This window comes from Mirounga angustirostris, unplaced genomic scaffold, assembly GCF_029215605.1.
Source record: "Mirounga angustirostris isolate CCGP_5_RB_7025 unplaced genomic scaffold, mMirAng1.0.hap1 SCAF_10, whole genome shotgun sequence".
In the NCBI taxonomy this organism is placed as follows: Eukaryota; Metazoa; Chordata; class Mammalia; order Carnivora; family Phocidae; genus Mirounga; species Mirounga angustirostris.
The window spans coordinates 112,269,234-112,288,080 of NW_026991718.1; the positions used below are offsets into that span (position 1 = coordinate 112,269,234).

Consider the following 18,847-nt stretch of genomic DNA (forward strand, 5'->3'; position numbering starts at 1 on the left):
GATCCATCCTGAGGTTCATTATGGGATCTGTTTTCTCCTCTGCTCTCTGCATCCCATTCACCGCCCCCCTTTTCTGCTCCACCTATCCTGGAGAACCCTCACCAAGGAGCTAGGGTACCAGCAGCCTCCTGCTTCATTCCCATTTCTCCAGACACTGTCAAAGAAAGTCACAGCCATGCACTCTATTGTCTCTACAGATCATGGCCTCAGAGCCATCAGAGCAAATTCAGATTCTGCCACATTGTGACTGAATGACCTCAGGTGGGTGACGTCAGGCAAGTGATCTCATAAGGTTATCCTGAAGACAAATTATGCTGACACATGGTAAATGCTCAGTAAGTAACATCTGTCATCACCACCACCATCATTATTATTGATTATTCCAAATCTTTAACACACTTTGAAAAGATTGTGGTAAAATTTACATAACATAAAATTCATCATTAGTGATAGTACATTCACAGTGTTGTGCATCCATCACCACTATCTAGTTCCAGAATATTTCTATCACTCTAAAAGGAAACCCATGAAGCAGTCACTCCCCATTCCCTCCTTCCCCCAGCCCCTAGGAACCACTAATCTGTTTTCTGTCTCAGATGGATTTTCTGACTCTGGCTATTTCATATATACGGAAACATACAATATATGGCCTTTTGTGTCTGTTTCACCACCTTTTTAAGCCTCCTTCCTCTTTCTTTTTCTTTTTCTTTTTTTAGTAATTTACATTTTAAGCAATTGCTACACCTAACGTGGGGCTCAAACTCAAAACCCCAAGATCAAGAGTTGCATGCTTCACTGACTGAGCCAGCCAGGCACTCCTAAAACCTTCCTCTTTCTTAATAGATGATGCTTCTTGTTTTTCTCCAGAGCATTCAATTTATCAGATGTCTTGTCACTCAACTCCCTGCCCTCCTGACCTATAAACTAATGCAACAATAATGGTAGTAGCAACAATCATTTGTTGAGGTCTTACTCTGTGCCAGGTGCTTCACTAAAGGTCTTATGTGCATATCTCATTTCACTCTTGTAACCCCTCTGAGAAGCAACCACTAATAATATCTCTAATTTATGGTCAGGGAAACAGAGGCTCAGAGCAGTTAAATCATGCAAGCAGTGAGTGGCAGAACCAAGATTCAAACCTGGATCTGTTTCATGCAGAATTCAACTCATAAAAACCACACTGTATCTCTTCTCAGTGGCCACCCTCCCTCCTTCCCCCGGGGTCTCAGAGGATACTGGATCCTTCCTGTGCTGGCTCAAAGCCCATTCCTCCTGTAAATTTGACCTCATCCCTTCCCATCACCTCTGGAACCTCATCCATCCCCTCTCCCATTATCATCAGAGCTGAAACCGATTTAAACAGTTGTGGACTGGAATCATCTGGTTGCTTCTTCACTTGTCTGATGCCTGAATTGGGATGACTCAAAGGCCAAGTTTAGCTGGGACTGGTAACTTCATGTGGGCTCTCCATGTGGTTTGGGCTTCCTCACAGCATGGCAGCCTCCAGGTAGAGAGACTTCTTCCATGGCTCCTCGGGTCACCAAGAGCCAGAGTTCCAGGGGAAGTGCATGTCCTTCTATGTCCTAGTCTTGGAAGTTGGAGCATCACTTGCCCCATGCAGTCATCAGCTCATGCAAGATACAAAGAGAGGGTACGGAGATCCCATCTCTCCATAGGAGAAGTGCTAAAGAATTCGTTGCCATGTTTTAAAACCAGCACAGGTTGTTTCCAGTCTTTTGCTATTCCTGTAGTTCATTTTACCCCCTAACATCTCTTGGATCCGTTCATTTCTCTACAAGCCCACTAGGCCACGACATAGTCATCTCTGATATGGAGCCTCCTCCCTGATCTCTCTGCTGCCACTTTGGAGTGTTCTATCCTGTTCTCTTAAGGGATCGGCAGCCACAGGGATCTTTTCAGTGTGCAATTCAGATCACATCCCTCCTTCCAATGCTTCCATGGGTCCCCACAACTCGGGTTGAACTGCAAACTCTTTACCTTGGCTTATGAGGCCCTAAAAGGTCTGACGTATGCTTGCCTCTCCAGCTTGATCTCCTGTCACCACTCAGAGGCCTTTAGTTTTGGGCTACAGGACTTCCTCTCTCTGTCTCTGTCTGTCTGTCTGTCTCTGTCTCTCTCACACACAGTTGAATGAGTTACGTAGTACACACTAACTAGCACTTGACAAGCCCTTTGCACATAATAAACGTCATATATTTGTAATTGTCACTAGTCTATGTTCAGTAAATATTGATTGAGCTGCCCAGTCAATGCCGAGCACTACCTGACGCTCTGGGATACAATAGTGAATGAAAAAGATCTGGCCTCATCTTGTAGTTGATGCATCTCTGTATCCCCAGCCCCCAGCACATGGAGAGACAGGATGAATGCTCAAGGCATGAAGGCATGTTTGTGCAATGGTGTTTGATGAAGCTCAGGGCAGTGCAGTGACTTTCCTAAGACCACACAACAAAACAAGTGTAAGACAAAACCAAGGCTGTGGGCACATGACAAGGAATGAAATAGACACAGATGTCTGGCAATGGCTGGTTCTCCAGAGAGATGGGTCACGGGCACACACTGCCCAGGGCAGAACTGGAGGTATGTTGGGAGAGAGAACAAGGGAGGCTATCTCATATGCTCCTTCCAGGGAGGAAGGAAGTTTCTCTCCCAACCCCTTCCCCCCCAGCCTCAGCTCCCTTCTCAAGATAAAAGGGGCTGATCCTTAGCAAGGGTCAGGGGCTCAAAGAGGGAAAGAGAATGTAGAGAGGATGAGGGACTCAGTGAGAGGTGAGGGCCTCAGTAAGAAGTAGGGGGCTCCTGGGGCGCCTGGGTGGCTCAGTTGGTTAAGCGACTGCCTTCGGCTCAGGTCATGATCCTGGAGTCCTGGGATCGAGTCCCGCATGGGGCTCCCTGCTCGGCAGGGAGTCTGCTTCTCCCTCTGACCCTCCCCCCTCTCATGTGCTCTCTCTCTCTCTCAAATAAATAAATAAAATCTTAAAAAAAAAAAAAAGAAGTAGGGGGCTCCTGAGAGAGGGTCCCAGCCATGGGTGAGGGCTGAGAGAGAGAGAGAGAGAGACTGGAGTCTGTGGAGAAGGTGGGGCTCAGCAAGATGAGCATTTGTATACTTATGGTTAGGGGCTCCATGAAGGGAATGGGGACCTGGAGAGGAGGTTGAGGATACAATGAGGAAATGACGGCTCAGTGAAGGCAAGTGTCTTCAGTCAGAGGGGTGGGGGGTTGAGGGAGTGATGGAGAGTCGGATCAGGAGTTTGGGGGACTGCAGGAGGGGGTGAGTTCTGGGGAGGCGATGGGGTTTCAGCGAGCGGCCCGGGGTCTCAGAGAGAGAAAAGAACTCCGGAAGGAGACAGGGGCTCTCCATCCTGCAGGGGTCCGCAATCTGCAGAGCCAGCCCTTGGGGCGGGCGGGTGCCCCCCTCCCAGACCCGTATCACCCCCGCCCCCGACTGCGGCGCAGGCGCCGACAGAACCAGCTTCTGCTCGGCTCTCGCTCTGGCTCCCGCTCGGCGGAGACAGCAGGCAGAGAGGTGAGCTCAGCCCTGCTCCACGCGCGCCCCGACCCCCACCCCGCCTTCTCCCGGGTGTCGGGGAACCCCACCTCAGCCCGCATCCCCAGCGCGGCCACGTCCAGCCTCGGACGGGACAGCGGCGCCCAAGCCTTGGTGTGCCTCGGGATTCGGGAGGTGAGGTCCCAGAGAAGTGGCGGGGGGCAGAGATCTCACCAGCCCGGTCTCAGTGCTGAGAGGATGGGCAGAGGCTTCAGAAAACAAGACCCCTATCCATCTCTTTACTAAAAACCTATTCCCATCCTTCCGTGCCTCAGTTTCCCCCTGGGGGAAAGGATGAGGTTAATCTCGACCAGGGAACCGGTGGTCCGGTCAGAAACAGTGGTGCGGTGGAGAGTGGGAGGAATTGGCCCGATTTCGCTGGCCTCGCCCCCCAAGAGGGTGCCCCTTCTCCCAGCCCCGGCAGCGCCGGACACTGGAGTGGGCGGGTCTGGGGGTCTGGGAAGGAGAACTGAGTGAGGCCGTGCAGGCAAGAGATTCCCATCCATCTTCAGGCCCTCGTGCCTGTCACCTTCGCGTACTCCTCCCGCCGCAGTCTCCCCCCTCGGACCCTGTAGTCCCCTCCTCTACCCGCTCCTTTCACACTGAGCTCCTCCCTCCCCCCCGCCCCCCCCCCCCAGTCTAGGGACACCTCCCCAGCGGTTCCTATGGCAACCCACGTCCCGGGTACCCGCGCCGGGTCCGGAGCATCCTCTCTCTCCCTCCCCCTGACCGCCAGACCGCCTTCCTGCAACCTTAACACGGGAGGAGGAGGGGCCAGGCCGAGGGGGAGGCGGCGTCAAGGTCACCTTCCTTCTCCAGTGCCAGCAAGATCGAGCGATTAGGTATATTTGGGGGAGAGGGACAGTGAGTTGCAGGGAAGGAGCTCACCCAGACCAGCAATTCCTGAGCCTCTCTTCCCTGCCCCCTCCCCTAGGCTCTTTAATTAATAGTTGCTGCTTTGACTCTGACTGCCTCCGGGCCCCCACTCCTTCTCCCCACCCGGGCCTCTGAAGCGCCCCGGCCGGGGGCGGTTCCCGCACTGGCCACACCCCCTCGGAGCCCCGCCCACCCGCCTCCCGGGGAGATCCCTGCTCTCTCGCAGGACCACTCGGCTCCCTCCTTCTCTTTCGTTTCTGGTCTCTGCCTTTTTCCATTCTCTGTCCAAAACATATATATATGTTGGTCTTTTCCTTTTCTTCTCTTTTTTCCTGAGTTGTGGGTGAGGGTTGTGCACTTCAGGCGCTTGTGTGGATCCGTGGGGCCTCCAAGAATCACCCCAACAGGGACGCCTGGGTGGCTCAGTCGGTTAAGCGTCTGCCTTCAGCTCAGGTCATGATCCCAGAGTCCTGGGATCGAGTCCCACATCGGGCTCCCTGCTCCGCGGGGAGCCTGCTTCTCCCTCTGCCTCTGCCTCTCTATCTCTCATGAATTAAAAAAAAAAAAAAAAAAAGTTAAAAATTAAAAAAAAAAAAAAAAAAGAATCACCCCAACACACACTTTGGCTCTGTGTGTGTGTGTTTCTCCGTGGAGTGTCTTTGTGTGTGGTGTGTCTGTGTGTCTGTTTCTCTGTGCTATGTGTGTTTATCTGAATATGTCTCTATGTGGTATATGAGTGCCTGTCTGGGTACGTCTCTGTCATGTTTGTGTATTGGTGTTGGTGTGTGTCTCTGGTGTGTGTGTATGTGCATCAATCTGTAGTATGTCTCTGTTTGATTTGTGTGTGTGTATATATGCCTGTCTGTCTGTGCTGTGTGGGTATGTGTGTGCTGGTGAGTCTCTCTATGCAGGAAATTGAAAGCCACATCTGATTGAAATTGGGGGGGGGTGGTCTAGAAATTTGTCTTATCCTGTAGTGTAAGCACTGAAGCATTTTTTTTAAAGATTTTATGTATTTAGTGAGAGAGAGAGCCCGTGAGGGGTAAAGGGAGAGGGAGAGAAAGAATCTCAAGCAGACTCTGCATGCTGAGCGCTTGGGGGCTCAATCTCACAACCCTGAGATCATGACCTGAGCTGAAATCAAGAGTGGGAAGCTCAACTGACTGAGCCACCCAGGCGCGCCACTCATTGCTTTATTTTGTTTGAAGCTGCTCAGGGGTGCTGATGCAGGAGCCCAGTCCTTCCCCAGCACAAACGCCCCCCCTCCCCACACCCACCCTTTCCCTCATCCCCTACTTTAGTTTTAGTCCTATCCTTGTGTAGATACACAAGTACTTTCCATTACCAGGTCCTCAGTGTCTCCGTCTGTGAAAAGAGAGATTTTTAAGATTAGTGGTTGCCAGAGGCAGGGCAAAATGTGTGAAGGGGGTCAAAGGTACAAACTCCAGTTATAAAATAAATAAGTCATGAGGATATAATGTATCACATGGTGACTATAGTTAATAATACTGTATTGCATATCTGAACGTTGCTAAGAGAGTAGATCTTAAAAGTTCTCTCACAAGGAAAGACATTTGTTGGTAACTAGGTACGGTGACAGATGTTAACTAGACTTATTATGGTGATCATTACAAATACCGAATCATTATGTTCTACACCTGAAACGAATATGATGTTATATGTCAAGTATCCCTCCATAAAAAAAATGTATTATTCAAAAAGGAGGGGTTCTTAGATAGGTTTCCCTAGAAATCTAAACACTCTTGAGCCTAAGAGGGCTCCTGGCTTTCACCTCCTTTGAAGTCAAGATGACTTGGGACATGGAGGCTATTGCCTTGTGAGGGGCAGCCCTGGGGAGGGATTTTTTAGAGCCTTGCACCTTGGGAGCTCGGCCTCATTAGACAAGTATCAGCCATGACAGTTACCCCCAAGAATACCTGAAAGAGGGGGAGACCTTGAGAAAAGATGGGGATAAGAACCTCTTACTCTAGATATGGGGCTCAAAAAGTTCAGGACAAAAATAATAGTGAAGAAATTACGGTAATAGTAATGACAACTGGTACCATTTCTTGGCCTCAGATACAGTAACTGTGTGAAGCAGGTGTGATTATTAGACCTGCCCTACAGGTAAGGAACCCAAGTTTTGGAGAGGTGAAAGCACTTGTCTAAGGTCACACAGCCAGGAGGTGGTAGATCTGGGATTCCGATCCAGACAGTCAGGCTCCCAGAACCCACAGTCCCAGCCACTGGGTGGCCTCCAGATTAAACAAGCAGATTTACTGGCATCTACAATTGTTAAGCCCTGGCCTCAGCGCCCGTGTGCTTTGGCTCATTCACAGTGTATGTAGGGAAAGACAGACCAGTATCTAGAAGGCCAGGCTGTGTTACGAGCGTGGGCTATCTAAAGTGGGAGGAAAAGCGGATGACGCACAAAGATTCAGGGGGCCTGGGAGGGTCTCACAGATCCCTCCCTCTGTCCACTGCACCTTGCTTCCCCCCACAGAGATCTGCAATGCCAGGCTGTGACCGTTCCTGCAGCTGTAGCCGTGGCCCCAATGTGGAAGAAGGCAAATGGTATGGGGTCCGCTCCTACCTGCACCTCTTCTATGAAGACTGTGCAGGTACGGCCCTCAGCGATGACCCTGAGGGGCCTCCCATCCTGTGTCCCCGCCGACCCTGGCCCTCACTGTGCTGGAAGGTAAGGCCAGAGGAGGAGCAACTCCTGGGATTTCATGTGCCTGCAGGGAGGAGATGGAATCATTGGATAGGAAGAAGAGGGATGGTATAGCAGGTGCAAGCAACAAAAACCCAATTGGGGGGGCCTGGCTGACTCAGCTGGTAGAGCATGTGACTCTTGATCTCATGGTTGTGAGTTCAAGCCCCACATTGGCCCCGGAGCCTACTTAAAAAAAAAAAAAAAGGCAAATGGCTACTCTTGGTAAGTCATTCAAAACCATACAAATTTGGGGCACCTGGCTGGCTCAGTTGGTAGAACGTGCGACTCTTGATCTGGGGGTTGTAGGTTTGAGCCCCACACTGGGGATAGAGATTACCTAAAAAGAAAATCTTAAAAAAAAACCTCAGGGCACCTGGGTGGCTCAGTCGTTAAGTGTCTGCCTTCGGCTCAGGTCATGATCCCAGCGTCCTGGGATCGAGCCCTGCATTGGGCTCCCTGCTCGGTGGGAAGCCCGCTTCTCCCTTTCCCACTCCCCCTGCTTGTGTTCCCTCTCTCGCTGTCTTTCTCTCTGTCAAATAAATAAAATAAAATCTTTAAAAAAAATAAAAAAAAACACTTCAAATGGGTTTAAATAAGAAAGGGAAAATATCACTCATTTTATTGAAAAGACCAGAGGTTGAGCAACTTCAGGCAAAGTTCAATCCAGCTGTTCAAGATTTCTTAGTCTTCAGGCTCCCCATGGTGCCCCCACCCTTGTGGCCCCTTTAGCTTCAGGATCTACGCACATGTTCCCCCAAGTAGCTGCTACCATGCTGACCCACAGCGTTTCACTCTACACCAACCACAGGACATCAGAATTTCCTCCAGTATTTCCTTCAGAAAAGAAACACTGCTTTCCATTTCATTTCCAGAAGTCCTGTCGAACATTGCTTTGGCTCTGATTGGGTCACTTGCCCGTCTCTGAACTAATTACTATGGCCAGGGGGGATAGTAGACACTGACTGGCAGGAAGTGGAGTTCATCTCAGTTAAATTTTTTTTTTTTTCATCTCAGTTAAATCTTACCATGGTTTCACAATGATATACTGGGGTACTGTTGCCAGTCAGTGTCTCTAACAGCCAGGAAGAGTGATCAGTGAGGGCACAGAGTGTAGGGAAAGGGTGGAGGTGACAGTAAGCTGAGACCCTACAATGGGCATAGCTCTTTGCCAAATACTGTAAGGAGACTGAGGCAGAGGATCCTTCCCCTCGGCTTTCAAAGGGCTTCACTCTAGTGGGGACGCAAAGTGCCAAGATATAGAGAGTAAATGCACAACTTCAGGCCAAATGATCAGAGGGTGCCAGGAGAGGAAATGTTCTCAGTACCTGGGGTGATCAGGGAAGACTCTCAGGAGAAAGTGAGTATGTCTTTTAAAACTTTGAGCATCTTCTAGTTGCCAGGCAATGTGCTACGCTCTTGAGGACAGAGAATTTAAGATGTGGTCCCTGTCCTTTAGGAGTTCCTAGCTATGGTTCATTTAGTCATTCTGCAAACATTCACTCAGCTACTGCTCTGTACCAGCACCATGCTAGGAAGACACCTGGTGACCCAAAACAGACAGTGTCTGTCCTCATGGCTCTCCAGACTCTCATTCCAGTGGGGCAGGCAGATATCACTTACATAGTAGCGGAAGTACATGTTCGAATGTGCACCAAGGTGAGCGCACCGAAGAACAAATGTGCACAGTGTTTGTACAAATGCAAAGCAGGGGACCTGACCCAGGCCAGGGGCATCCTGGAAGGCTTCCCTGAGGAGGTGGGGTTTGAGATGAGATCTGAGGGATGTGTAGGAGTTATCCCGACTGAGAGATAGAAGGCAGACAGGACAGAGAGATGAGATGGGACCCAAATAATGATGGAGGGAAACTCAAGGTAGACAGGAAAAACCTACTGCTAAGTGGGAGTTTCAAAGGACATTGATCTAGGGGCCTCAAGATTCCAAATAGAACGTGACAGTGTGTGCCCCTCATCAGTTCGATCCTGGGAGGTGTGTCTGTGACTTCCCTGTGATTCCCATCTCTTAAGGTTAGACCAAGGCATTACCTTTAAGTCCAGTTGGGATCACCAGTCAGGCTGACCCTGACTACCTCCCAATCTGTCTGCCTCTCTCCAGATCAGTCTGTCTTCGGGGACCCTGCTTCTGCTGCTTGGGGTGGCAGCCCTGACCACTGGCTATGCAGTGCCCCCCAAGCTGGAGGGCATCGGAGAGGGGGAATTCCTGGTGTTGGATCAGCGGGCAGCCGATTACAACCAGGCTCTGAGCACCTGCCGCTTGGCAGGCACAGCGCTCTGCATGGCGGCTGGGATCCTGCTGGCCATTTGCCTGTTCTGGGCCATGACTGGCTGGCTGAGCCCGGACACCAAGGCAGAACCCTTGGACACCGAAGCTGATGGCCACGTGGAGATCTTCGGGGATGAACCAGAGCAGCAGCTGTCCCCCATCTTCCGCGATGCCAATGGCCAGTGTTGGTTTTCACCACCTACTAGCCCCTTCGGGCAATCCTCTGTGCAGACCATCCAGCCCAAGCGGGACTCTTGAGCTGCCCACAGGCCAGAGGAGAAATCAGACCTGGGGTCTGGACCATTCCTCTGTCCCACCACACCCTGCCATCAATTGTCTCCCTAACTTCCCCCTTTCAGCGGGGCCCCTTCCACCTATGCCCTCAGAAGACCCAACTCCAGCTCAAGAGAGTCTGGAGCTCAAATCCCAGTGCCCCTTCCCAAGTATTGGGCCCCATCTCATCCAAGATGCCAACTTTCCCCAAGTCCTCCCAAACCTTCCCACCCACCCCTCCTTCCCAAGGCCCTTCAGGAGCAGAAAACATCCCCCTCAATCTATCCCTATTCTACTCTGTGTGACCCCGGGCAAGCCCCTTTTCCTTTCAGACCATCAGTTCCTGTCTCCGTACTACGAGGGGTTTGGATCAGATTCTAGAGTTCCATGGCTTTGCTATTCTCCCCAGTTGTAAGCATTACTCTCCACAGACAGTTGCGGGGAGGGGGAGTGGAGTCTTTCTCATCCCCTGACCCCTTCCTCCGTCAGCGGCTCCAAGATGCCTTCCTCGAGGACGGGTCAAAAGCACTCACTTGGACTTCCCTTCCAGGATGGTGCGAAAACAGTCACCTCCTACAGAATGTTTTCTGTGTGCGTTTTGACATCAGAGCCCCTCAGGCCAGCCCATCATGGGCTCTTATTAGCCTCAGTTTACAAACGAGGTGGCTGAGGGAGGTTGGCAGTCTGCAGGAATTTGGACCCACACCTCCCACCTCCTCTTGGGCCAACTCTTGTTCTACAGCTGGAACAGGGAACCTGCTGGACACTTTCCTGGCTTCCAGGGGACCTCTAGGGGTGGGAGACAGTTGGTCCAGAGAGCCTGGTTGGAGGCCTGATGGTCCTAGGTAGCTCAGAAGATAATTTGGACATGCAGAGCCAAGGGGCAGGAGTACTGGGATGTCTTCGCCCCTCAAAATCCACTCACTTAGAAACCATCACCTACAGGTCCTGACCTTACCCTGTAACAAATGTGTCCTGCTGGGGGCAGCAGCACCTCCAGCCTGCGGTCTCCCCAGCCAGACGCACCATCTCCGCTCTTACCACTAGAGGGAGCTCCAAGACTGCTGGAGAGAGGCGCCGACGCCCCCCCCCCGCCCCTCCCCTCTCCCCTCCCCTCCCCTCCCCGCCTCGGTCGCACCTCCAGCCTGGACGGGTCTCCTGGGAAGATCCTCCGTTCTCCCCCACCAGGCAGGCACTGCTGCCCTTTCTCCCCACGCCCCTTCCCCATCCGGCACCCCTTCCATCTTACCTTCTCTTTCAATAAACAGCTGGGACGGATACCGACTTTTCTTCTTTTCTCCGTGACCATGGGGCATAGGTAGAGAGGAAAAAAGACTGTTAGGAGCTCCTACCATGTGCTGGGCACTTAAATCCACTATATCTCATTAGCTCCTCACCGTAACTCTTTGAGAAAGGGGACTATAATCTTCATTTTACAGATGAGTTAACTAGTGGTCAGAGAAATGGGGTGGATTTAAATGCTAACTTGTTGGGGGGGCGCCTGGGTGACTGTCGGTTTCCTCTCTGCCTTAGGCTGAGGTCATGATCCCAGCCTCCTGGGATGGAGCCCCGAATTGGGCTCCTTGCTCAGTGAGGGGTCTGCTTGCCTCTCTCCTTCTACTGCTCCCTCTGCCTGTGTTCTCTCTCTCTGTCGAATAAATAAATAAAATCTTTGAAAAAAAATTAAAAAAAAAAAATGCTAACTTGTTGGGAAGGAAATTTCTCTACCGTCTTGACAACCTACTGCCCCCCTCCCTGAGAGGACATGAAGCCCATGAAGCCTGGAGCTCTGGCAGAGGGAACTGGAGCCAAAGCTGGGATCTTTTCCAGGGCAACTCGAGCAGCTAACTCCTATGAGCACTTACCAGAGGCCAGGTGCTGTTCTCAGTGCCTTACAGACACACATTCGTTCACTTACCCTCACAACAATCTAGGAGGTAGGGACTCTTATTCCCAAATTTGGCTCCCAGAAGGCAGGTTTGTATTTCCAACCATGTTCACCTACCTGTTGAGTCCCGGCTCAACTATCCCAAACTGTTCCTGGCAACCCCCCGCTCCAGACCTGCCCCTGCTGCACCACCAGCCCCTTAGAGGGTGGCAGTTCCAGCTCTGTGCTGGCTCTAGCCAGACCCTTGGAGTGACCCTTGGCTCCTGTGTTCCCTCACGCTCTGAATCCCACCCAGCGGCTAGCCAGCCTCGCAAATACAGCCTGACCCAGCCACTTCTCTCTGTCCTCACAGCTTCTCCCTGGCCTGAGCCGCCATTGCCTCTCCCTGGTCTCCTGGCTTTCCCCTTCTGTGCTCCCCCCACACCCTCTATGAGTCTAATCTTTGCAGACCCAGGCAGATCCAGGTATAACCAAGGTTAGGCCATGCCCTTCTCTGTTCGGAACGTCCCATGGCTCCCACCTCACACAGTAAAACCAAAATCCTCGGTGGCTGTAAGGCCTTACGTGATTTACTGACCCTCCCTTCTCCTCTCTACCCCTGTGACCTCAACTGTCTCCCTTCCCATCTCCTCTTCCACCAGACCGGCCTCCTGGTTTTTCCTCCAACATCAAGGCCAGCTCTTGCATTGGGCCTTTGCAGAGCTCTTTCCTCTGCTGGTACACTTTCCCTGGCTCACTACCTGGCCACCCCCCTCACTCCGTTCAAGTCTGCACAAATGCCCCCCTTTCAGCAAGGCCTTCCCTGAGCAGCCTGTTTTAAAATGCGACAACCCTCTACCCATTCCCTGTGCACTTTGAAGTTTGGTTTTTGCTTTCCTATAGCATTTATCACCTTTCAGTATACTACATAACTTACATATTTGTTATATTAGTGTTTGTTATCTGTCTACCCCTGCCGCAGTATGATCTCTGCAAGAATGAGAATTTTTGCTCCCTTTGTTTACTGACATATCCCAAGTAGAAAATGCCTGGGACAGAGTAGATGCTCGATAAAAATGTGTTGAATAAATCAATCGTAGTTTTCTAGATAAGGACAGTGAGGCTTGGGAACACTGAGTAGCTTGCCCAAGGATGCACAGGCAGCAAGGGGTGGAGCTGGGGTTCAAATGCAGGCAGTCGAACTCCTGAGTCCACAGCCTGCGCCACGGTATTGCATTGCCCCTTGGTTTGAAGGCACAGACCTGGGGAGACAATATCAAATGCCCATAAACCTATTTAGGAATGTTTGTTGCCCTGTGGAAATGTGAGTACAGTGTGAACAGATTTTTTTTTTCCAGAGAAGTTAGAATCCAAATTTGTATATGAGATGTATCCATTTTTTAAACATTTGTATCTATTTCAAAACTTGACTAAGCACTGAGCAAGAAGAAACATTCCCAGGGACAACTTCAACTCACGAGTGGCCCTGTGTGACCTCCGACCCGGACACTCGGAGTTAGTGCCCACAGCTGGGCAGGACCAGGGATGGAATTTCACACTGACAAAATGGCCCCGGAAGTGGAGGTAGGCCTCCACCCCCAGAATATCCGTGTCGCATTAGCCTTCCTTCCCAGCTGCCATGGAGGAAGCCAACCCTGGTCTGTAACCCCAATAAATCCCAGGCCCCCACAAAGCCCCGTCCCCACAGAGTGTCTCTTTTCAGAGAAGCAGAATCCAATAACCAAAGTTAATTCCCACCAAGGCCAATTGTCGTGTGAATCCTTAAAGAACGTTAAAGGGGGCTGTTTCCCTGTCATACTTGGCTAGGGGGGATGTGTACTGGGTTCAATATTGTTTCGCCAAAGTTCATGTCCACCTGGAGTCTGTGAATGTGACTTTATTTGGAAATAGGGTCTTTGCATATATAATAAAGTTAAGATGAGTTCTCATTGGATTAAGATGGGCCCTAATCCAATAACTGGCCCTAGTAAGAAAGGGAAAGGGAGATTTGGACATGCCAGACACACAGAGGGCAGATGCCACATGAAGACAGAGGCAGAGTCTGGAGTGATGTGGCTATAAGCCCGGGATTGCCAGCGGTTGCCTGTAACCAGAAGCTAGAAGAAGCAAGAAAGTCTTCTTCCCTTATGATTTCAGAGGGAGGGTGGCCTTGCCAACTCCTTGATTTCAGACTTCCAGCCTCCTAAGCTGTGACACAATACATTTTTGTTGTTTTAAGCCACGTAGTTTGTGGTACCATGTAGAGCAGCCTGACCTTGGGAAAGCTGAAGTGAAGACACGCCCCAAAATACCTGAGCAGCCTCTTCAGAAGTGCCAACGTCACAAAAGACAAAGAAAGACCAGGAAACTGTCACTGATTGGAGGACAGTGAGCAGACACGGCTGAAGAGTATATACAAATTCTCTCTACTGTCTCTGCGACTCTTCTACAAATCTAACATTACTTTTTAGCGAGACGACCAAGGGGACGTCATCATTTGGAAAGCGTCGCAGTAAGATGCCCATGTCAAGCTGCCCGCCGCTGTGTCTCTCAGGCCTACCACCTTCAGAAGTCGACCTGCGGCAAAGTGTGGCTAGCCTGCCAAGCAGAAGAGAAGGTATAACTGGGGTGCCAAGGTAACGAGACGAAATACCACTGGGACCTGGCGGATGAGGCACCTAACAATGGTTTACCACAGATTCAGGCCTGGATTCCGTGAAGGAACAACACCTCAGCCCAGGAGGACCTCTGTTGCAGCCTCCAGTCCATCTGAAGGATTGCAGTGACGAGCCACACAAGAAATGTTCTGGTTTAAAATAAAATAAAATAAAATATAAAAAAATAAAAAAAATTTTTTAAGTAAAAAAAGGTAAGAATACAGTTGTTCTTGTCAAGATGGAGTAACAGGAATCAGGGTCACCCTCCCATCTGAGAAAAACAAAGGACAGACCAGGAACCAAGGGAGTGAGGGGAGCCCTACAGCGACCCCAGCTGACTTCCCTGGGAGTTTCCAGGCTGTGGCTCGGATTGTAATACTTTCAATAAGTGAGGAAACAAGTAGACAGAAAATTCGGTAAGGGCAGATTTGGACGACTCTGTCACCCAACCTAATTGACATTTGCAGGATGCTCCACCCGTAACAGCAGAATACACAAGGCCTTGGGCCTTGGTGGCTCCTGGAGACCCAAGGGGCGCTCAGGGGACTGAACTGAAGAGAGCAGAGCCCATAGCTGCCTCGGGGGCCCTCTGGTGTTCCTTCGAGGTGGTGGCAGCTCAGCCAGTTGACCGCTTCCCCCCCTCAGAGGGAAGCTGGGTTTCCTGCTGCAAGCATTCCCTCCTCTCTGAGGTGGGCTGACCTGGGGGGGGGGGGCTGATGGTCTTGGGGAGGGAGGTTCACCTTCAGCTCCACCCCTTTCTTTCCCAGAGCCTGAGCTCCGAGAGGCTGCCCCTCCCTCCCGTTGAGTCTCTCCATCCCTACCCACCCAGGGGAAGAGGTGACTTCTCAAGCCCAGCTTCAGAGGAGCTCCTCCACCTCACCCCTGACTGGATCAAAGAAAGCATGATCTGAGGCCACCGTCCGGCCTCTGGGGCTGCTATGTCAGGGCAGGGAGCTGAGATGCCCCAGGGCGAGACAGAGAAGCGAAGTCATATTGATAGAGATGGGGAAGGTGTTAGGGGAGGGGGCAGTGAGAGAGCCAGCCCTGAGGCAGACGACCAGCAACATTCATGGCCTGACTCTTTGTCCCAAATTGAGAGCAGGCTGAGAGGGGGCGCAGCCTGCCAGGGTTCAAGTCACTGTGTGAGCCCAGGCGATCCCTCACCCCTCTGAATCTCAGGGTCTTTTCCTCTAAAATAGTGCCAACAAGGGGTGCCTGGGTGGCTCAGCCCATTAAGCATCTGCCTTCGGCTCAGGTCATGATCCCAGGGTCCTGGGATCGAGCCCCGCATCAGGCTTTCTGTCAGCGGGGAGTCTGCTTCTCCCTCTTCCGCTCCCCCTGCTTGTGCTCTCTCTCTCTCTGACAAATAAAGAAATTAATTATTTAAAAATATATTTTTTTTAAATAGGGCCAACAAGAATGCCCATCTCTTGAGAGTTTGAAGACCTAGGAGCTACACATAGTGCTTGGCACGTAGGAGTGCCCGATAGATGCTAGCTGGGGTTCTGCCAGAGCAGAAATGTGAGGTTCAGATTAGCAGGCAATGCACAAGTGATAATTATGGAGGACTTGGACGCGGTGCCGCCCCCCATCACAGCCTAACGGAAAAGAAGGCCCTGCAGACGGATGATGGCGGCATATCAAGGCCGGGGCTGCAGCTGAAGGACCAGGTGATGTGCTGCGTACTCAGTACTTTACAGAAACGAACTCTTTGTCCTCACACCACCGTAATGTGGTGATCATGATCCCCACCTCCCAGTAAAGGAACCTGAGCACAGCAGGTGAGCCTCTTGCCCAAGGCTACTCAGGTGACATCTGAACTCCCAAACAGTCCAGGTCCAGAGTACCCCATAACTCTGGTGTTTACAGATGCAGAAATGACGCCCATGCCCCCGATTCTGCCAACTGATCAACCTGAGAAGGCAAGAAGTCATACTCACGACCCCTCACGCAGATCCACACAGACACAGGCAGGCATATGGGTATCGGGTAGATACCCAGGCATCCTGTTTACCCAGAGAAACACACTGGTTTATCCTGCCTATGATGAGTGCTCAGAAAACCCTCTGAAAAACCACCCTGAGAATGGTGTACGTTGTTGGGAAAAAGTAATCGGTGCAAATGAACTCACAGACACACGCATCCATATATGAATTGGTGGGCCCCTGCACAAGCCCTTGAATAAGCATGTTACCCGTGTGGGTGTTTACCAGGATCCATTCATGTGCACACCAACAGGTGTGTAAATTATTTTAACGGTATGTGTGTAGACATGCTGATACACTCAGTGTGTATTTGCACTTACACTGTTACTGATTTTTTTTCACCGCTACATTTATTGAGCATCTACTATGTGTAAGTAAAGATAAGGCTCACGGAAGTGAAGTGGCTTGCCCAAAGTCCCACAGCTAGTGAATGGCCGGGATTCAAACCCTGGTCCTGTAATCTCGGGCAGTGGTGTCTATCTCCACTACAGGGAAGACGTGTTCAAAAGTGAACCGTGCCATGGCTGGATTTTCACATTGACATTCCCTGTGACCTTGGACACATCATGTCCGGTTACAGGCCACATGCCCACGTGTCTGTTCACAGGTGTGCTCCCTTGGCCTGAGGAGTGGTGGGACCCGTGACTCCGGCCCTACTCCAAGTCTCAGCCTGGGTTGGCATCACTAAGGGCTGTGAGCTTCCTGTCCCAGCCTTGCCAAGCCCCAGAGTGCATGACTCAAAGCCAAGCCCTGGGCACCAGGCCACCAGGAGCCTGGCGATGGAAGAACCCAGGGGATTTCATAAGCATCTGGCCCCGGACATTCGGTCAAGGCAGGAAGAGGGAGGGAGGGAAACAGGCTGTCCACCGGGCCTGTGCCCGGGCTGGCCCACTGGCCGGGTTTGGCAGGGGAGAGCTGCCAGGCTGTGGCATTGAATGCACACTCAGCAGGTGTTTGCTGTGTGAGGGAGGGGGGAGTGCAGAGGGAGGGGTCAGGGCCCCACGGTTGCCTGATCCTGGAGGCCCGGAGGGAAGGGGGATGGAGAGCAGGGGGCAGGTAATAACTGTAAGATGGAAAGAGGAAGGGAGGGAATTTATTCTCCACAGATCCTGAGCACCTGCCCTGGGCTGGGCACCGTGGGTGCTGGGTGCACGGGGTGGAATGAGCCTGCTGTTCCCAAGCTCAGGGAGCTCAAATGACTCGGGTCGGACCGGGATCTGGGAGGACCCAGCCAGTGCGAGCCGTCATCCACGTGTCTGCGGGGAGAAGAGTGTGCAAGAGGTGTGTGTGTGTGTGTGTGTGTATGGGCACACAAATGTCTCTACAGCCTGGTGTGTACGTGTGTCCCACGAGCACAAGCGTGGCCTCGTTCTTCCCCTCCCAGGCCTCCACCCAACCCCATCCTGTCCCTTCCAATCACAGGGCCTGGCTCTGTGCTAGACAGAAGGATGAGGCATTGCTGCCCTCCAGGTTCTTCCTTTCTGGTGGGGTTAGGAGGGCAGATGATAAATAATTTAATACGTAAGTGAGATCATTTCAAACCTTGGCAGGTGCTGTGACTACATTAAGACAGGGCTATGGAGTAGAGAGAGACCACTGGGACCGGGATGGGCACGACGCTTCATGAGTGGTTAGGCAGAGCCTCTCTGAGGAGGTGACATTTGACCTGAGACCTGAAGGAGGAGGAAGAAGCTGGGAAGATGTGGAAAGTTCCAGGCAGATGGAACAACAAGGACAAAGGGCCTGAGGCAGGACGAATTTGGTTTGTACAAGGACTAGAAAAAAAGAGAGCATGAATGGGGGGGCGGCGTGGGGGTGGAAGGAGGCAGGCAAGACTGGCTGGGGACCAGCTCCTTGATTGTCATTCCAACTTTACAGACCCGGAGCTGATGCTTTTAGAGGGCAAGTGATTGGCCCAAGGTCACACTGCTGGCTAGAGGCTAAACAAGGATTCAAACCTAGGTCTGGCCTGGTTCTAGACCCAAGCCTTTTTTTTCCTTCACTGCGGACTGCCACAGAGACACACATCCGTGCAATACCCAGCCATACACATGCATCAGCACACCCTAACACACTACACACACTCTGCACGCTGCCCCACAATGAGGGGGTGTGGTCTTGACTGTCACCAAGTGTCAGCAGCGGAGAGCCTAAGATTCTGATATTCCTCCCTGTCTTGTGGGGCCAAGTAGGAGGGCTGGGTGTCTCCTTAGCCCAGCATTCCAGAAGCTCAGGGCCAACGAAAGGTCAAATGACAGGAAGAGGGAAAGGGCTTCCCAAGGGAGGGGCAGGAACTTTGGGGTGGTCTGTGGGGGTGCAGACCCGGAGGGAGATGATAGAGAAGTGACAGCCCAGCCCATGGGCATGCCTGGGAGGGGGAAGGGAGGTGAGAATGGAGGAAGCAGTGGGAGTTGAGACCACTCTTGGTCTCGGAAGCATAGTCCCTGCCCGGCCCATACCTGGCCTCTTCTTACCTCTGCTGGGTCACCTCCCCAGAGGGGGTGCTCACGGCTCACCAAGGAAGCTCTCTCTGGTTTGTATCATACGATACCCAGACAAAGCCCCCAGCTCTGGCATTCTGTGTCCTCCTACTAGACCAAGCACCTGGAAGGTAGGTGCCATGGC

General features: G+C 51.8%; 1 protein-coding gene and 1 pseudogene across 1 annotated transcript; both read left to right on the plus strand.

The window, feature by feature from the left end:
- Positions 1-6,956: 6,956 nt before the first annotated feature.
- Positions 6,957-9,698, plus strand: NRSN2 (neurensin 2). Its single transcript, XM_045883851.1, has 2 exons — positions 6,957-7,142; positions 9,273-9,698. The coding sequence occupies exons 1-2, from the start codon at positions 6,957-6,959 to the stop codon at positions 9,696-9,698; spliced, it is 612 nt and encodes a 203-aa protein (XP_045739807.1).
- A 1,322-nt stretch (positions 9,699-11,020) lies between these two features.
- LOC123852090 (large ribosomal subunit protein eL37-like) lies at positions 11,021-14,366 on the plus strand (annotated as a pseudogene).
- The last annotated feature ends 4,481 nt before the right edge of the window (positions 14,367-18,847 follow it).